The sequence below is a fragment of the Aquarana catesbeiana genome, linkage group LG03 (genome assembly GCF_042186555.1).
Source record: "Aquarana catesbeiana isolate 2022-GZ linkage group LG03, ASM4218655v1, whole genome shotgun sequence".
Taxonomy (NCBI): domain Eukaryota; kingdom Metazoa; phylum Chordata; class Amphibia; order Anura; family Ranidae; genus Aquarana; species Aquarana catesbeiana.
This window is the reverse complement of record NC_133326.1, coordinates 107171452-107175407: the sequence shown is the minus strand read 5'-3', so window position 1 is coordinate 107175407 and position 3956 is coordinate 107171452. Positions and strand designations below refer to the sequence as shown.

At 39.9% G+C, this 3956-nt stretch overlaps 1 protein-coding gene across 1 annotated transcript; it reads left to right on the top strand.

Annotated features, from left to right (window-relative positions):
• Positions 1–394: 394 nt before the first annotated feature.
• Positions 395–1330, top strand: LOC141134458 (olfactory receptor 5AP2-like). The gene has a single exon (XM_073623993.1). The coding sequence runs from the start codon at positions 398–400 to the stop codon at positions 1328–1330; it is 933 nt and encodes a 310-aa protein (XP_073480094.1). The 5' UTR covers positions 395–397.
• The last annotated feature ends 2626 nt before the right edge of the window (positions 1331–3956 follow it).

The following is a 3956-nucleotide window of genomic DNA, read 5'->3' as shown; positions in this document are numbered from 1 at the left end:
TCCTAACATGATCTGAACTTTCTAAACAGTATATAAAGATGAAGACAGCAGATATGCATGTAAAAGGTATGTAGGAGGATTTGTTTCATCTCTGTGTATCATCTGAGGCTGTTCACTTCACTGGGTATAAGTGAGGGTTTACATCCACTTTAAGTTCCCCTAAGGTATGTTAAATAGGCCACCTAACCAGTATTACCATATGTCATTTTTTTTTACATACCATAAATATTATTTAGCACTGCTTTTAGTAATATTGGATCTTTAAGAATTGTTTATACTATTGATAAATTACATTTACTCTTTTATATAGACAGGACCTGTAACCCCTCAGTCAAATCATTTTTTAAAAGGCAAGAAATACACACCAAATCCAAAAATGTTGATGTAGCTGAAAAACATGAATCTCAGGAATAGTACACATGTGACAGAATTTATCCTCTCTGGTCTCTCCTCTGACCCGAACCTTCAGCTGCCTCTCTTTCTACTCTGCTTCTCAGTGTACATGGTGACTCTGCTTGGAAACTTTATGTTAGTTTTGGTAATTTATGTGACTCCTATTCTTCAAACACCAATGTACACTTTCCTAATGAACTTATCCCTTATAGATATATTTTATTCATCAGCTATTACGCCAAATGTTATGGTCAATATCTTCTCTATAAACAAGACAATCACCATCACTGGATGTGCCACACAAATGTTTCTTTTCATAGATCTTGCAGGCTCTGAAGTCATGTTACTACCCGTCATGGCCTATGATCGCTATGTAGCTATATGTAAGCCATTGTATTATGCCAGACTTATCAACCGGGCAACCTGTTTTCAGCTCCTCTCCTCAATATATACAGCAGCATTGGTGAATGCATTATTACACACATATTGTGCATTTACGTTACCATTCTGCAAGTCGAATCGAATCAATCATTTCTTTTGCGATATCAATCCTATTTTAAAATTGTCATGTAAAGATACCTTTGTTAATCAAATGTTGGCATTTGTTGTTGCTGGATCTCTTGAAGTGGGCTCTTTCTTTTGTATAATGACATCATATATCTGTATTTTAAGTGCTCTATGCAGAATTGGCTCTTCTAAAAGAATCAAGCCTCTGTCTACCTGTGCCTCTCACTTTACCTGTGTAGCAATGTTTTACTGTCCAGTTTTCTTCACCTATCTACGTCCAAATTCTGCCTACTCGGTGGAGCAGGACTGGGTGGTGTCTGTGTTCTATACATTAATCATTCCAATGTTAAATCCCATCATCTATAGTTTGAGGAACCAAGATGTAAAACAAGCTCTGACTAAACTGATGACATCCACCATGGTCCCCTGATTCAGTACTACTGAATGTCCCTCAAACTTAACCCTTTTTGAAGTTATTTTTTTTTATGAGGGAGACCTGGGAAAGTAAAAAGTTTTTGTTATTACTAATTAAATGATTTTAAATCCATTATATTAATTCTTGGTCGTAACATATCTGACCCCATGGTAGTGTAGATAAGTTGTACATAATTTCCCCAATGCCCACCTACTGAACAACAGAGGTGCAGAAATATCTGGTACCTGTCAATACCAGACTGTTTTGAATGAGGTGCCCCAGCTTTTCATGGAAGATCTTTTACCTGCTGGGTGCTCATAGGCATGTGGGCTAGTATGCCTTATCCTTTATGTCTATTTTATAGGCTTCATTATTAAAAGATGAGTAAACCCAAGATCAAAAAAGTAATATATTGCAGCTTATCTTACATGTGATGGCTGCATTCGTTTTCATTTTCCTGACTAAGAACATTTTTAGTAAGTAAAGAAAATATTTATGTGTGCAGTCACAGGGGGAGATTTACTAAAACTGGTGCACACAGAATCTGGTGCAGGTGAGCATAATAACTAATCAGCTTCTAGGTTACCGTATATACTCGAGTATAAGTCAAGATTTTCAGTCCTTTTTTTTGGGCTGAAAGTGCCCCCCTCGACTTATACTCGAGTCACCGCTGTCTGTCTATATGATCAGCGTGTCATGCGGGCAGATGGCAGCCAGCATGTGCTATTACTATTCGGCGGCCAATTACTGTTCAAAAGCTGCACCTCCTCCTCGTCTGTGATAGGCAGAAAACTCCATTTCCCAGCAGTCAGTGTACAGCCTATCACGGACATTCTCCCATCCTCGTCCGTGGTATGCTATCACAGACGAGGAGGAGGTGCGGCTTTTGAACAGTGAATGGCCACCGAATAATAATAGCACACGCACAGGACACAGGTAGGATGGACACATACACAGGACACAGACACATGCACACATACACAGGACACATGCACAGGACACAGAGATACATGCACAGGACACAGGGAGGTATACAGCTGCAGATGGGCATTGTTGACCCTCTTTTTCCACTTACAGTAGCTGCTGCATTTCTCACCCTCGTCTTATACTCGGGTCAATAAGTTTTTCCCATTTTTTTGTGGTAAATTAGGGCCTCGACTTATACTCGGGTCGACCTATACTCGAGTATATACAGTAAGTTAAAAGCTGATTGGCTACCATTCTTTCTGTGTGCACCAGTTTCAGTAAATCTCCTCCTCAGTGCCGCTCCAGGCCAGTCTTGCCTGCTGTCACTCACAGTCTATTCAAAGCAAACATGGGTGATGACACACCAGTAAAGTCCAAGCAAAATACTTTAAGGCCTCATGCAAACTGGACATTTCAACAGCTGCTCCTAGGGACATCTGACGTTTTTTCTTTCCCGCCTGCCTTAAACGCCCCTCCATGTTAGCCTATGTGTTAATGCACACATAGGCTTTTAGCATTGTTTAGTAGCAGGAGCTTTGAGGCAGGGAAAAAGCCCCACTGCCATTGCGTCCAGGAGCAGCAGAGTTTGGGCAGGAAAATCGCTTGACGCTACTACAAGCTGCTAAAAGCTGCTAAACAAGCTTAAAAGTCAGTGCTTGAGCATTAATTAATTTCAATGGCCACAATAAAATATTTATTCTGGCCAATGAAATGAATTAATTCCCAAGAGCTTGACACCTGTAAAAGCTCCTAAAAGCTTGTAAAAGCTTTGGACACTTTTACAAGCATCAAGCATTTTTTCTGCTAAAACGCTGCTGGCTTCTAGGAGAGTTAAAAAAAAAGCCATCCTGTGTGCATAAGGCCTAAAAAATGTCCTCTACAAGGATTGATTTGTAAATAAAGTTTAAGTCTTAAAACGTTATTAAACCCAAAAACAAAAATGTAACACAGTAAACACCTTGGATTGCGAGCATAATTTGTTCTGGAAACATGCTTGTAATCCAAAGCACTTTTATATCAAAGCAAATTTCCCCATAAGAAATAATGGAAACTCAGATGATTTGTTCCACAACCATTTATTCATTGGTCTTTCAGTTTATAGTCCATATAAAAAGATTATAGCAATGTGATAGGTTGTGTAACCATAAAATGTCCATCCACAAATGGAAGCCTACACAAGGGGATTAGAAGCAAAATCCAGCAGGAGCTACAGAGTATATGAGGAGAGAGGCACCTCTAAGTGTAGCAATATGGTTACTTTTCATGAAGGTACAACATTTAGCAACTCACATGATTGATGATTAAAACAGCCACATCTACATAAGTATGCAGGCATCCGGGTAAAGATGTCCACATAGACCATCCTCCACACCACCGGCTCTCACCGATGTCAGTCGGCAATCGTGACCGGGAAGACTACCTTAAAAGCGAGGCTTGAACCACTCGTGGAGTGCAGCGTGGAAGGGATGATATTGATGGTGGTGCGGAGGATGGTCTATGTGGACAGCTTTACCCCAGATGCCTGCATACTTAGATATACCTCTTTTAATCATCAACCATGTGAGTCGCTAAATGTTGTACCTTCATTAAATGTAACTATATTGCTACACTTAGAGGTGCCTCTCTTTTCTTTTATACCCAGTTGTGACATGACACTACTTGCATATCAAGTCAA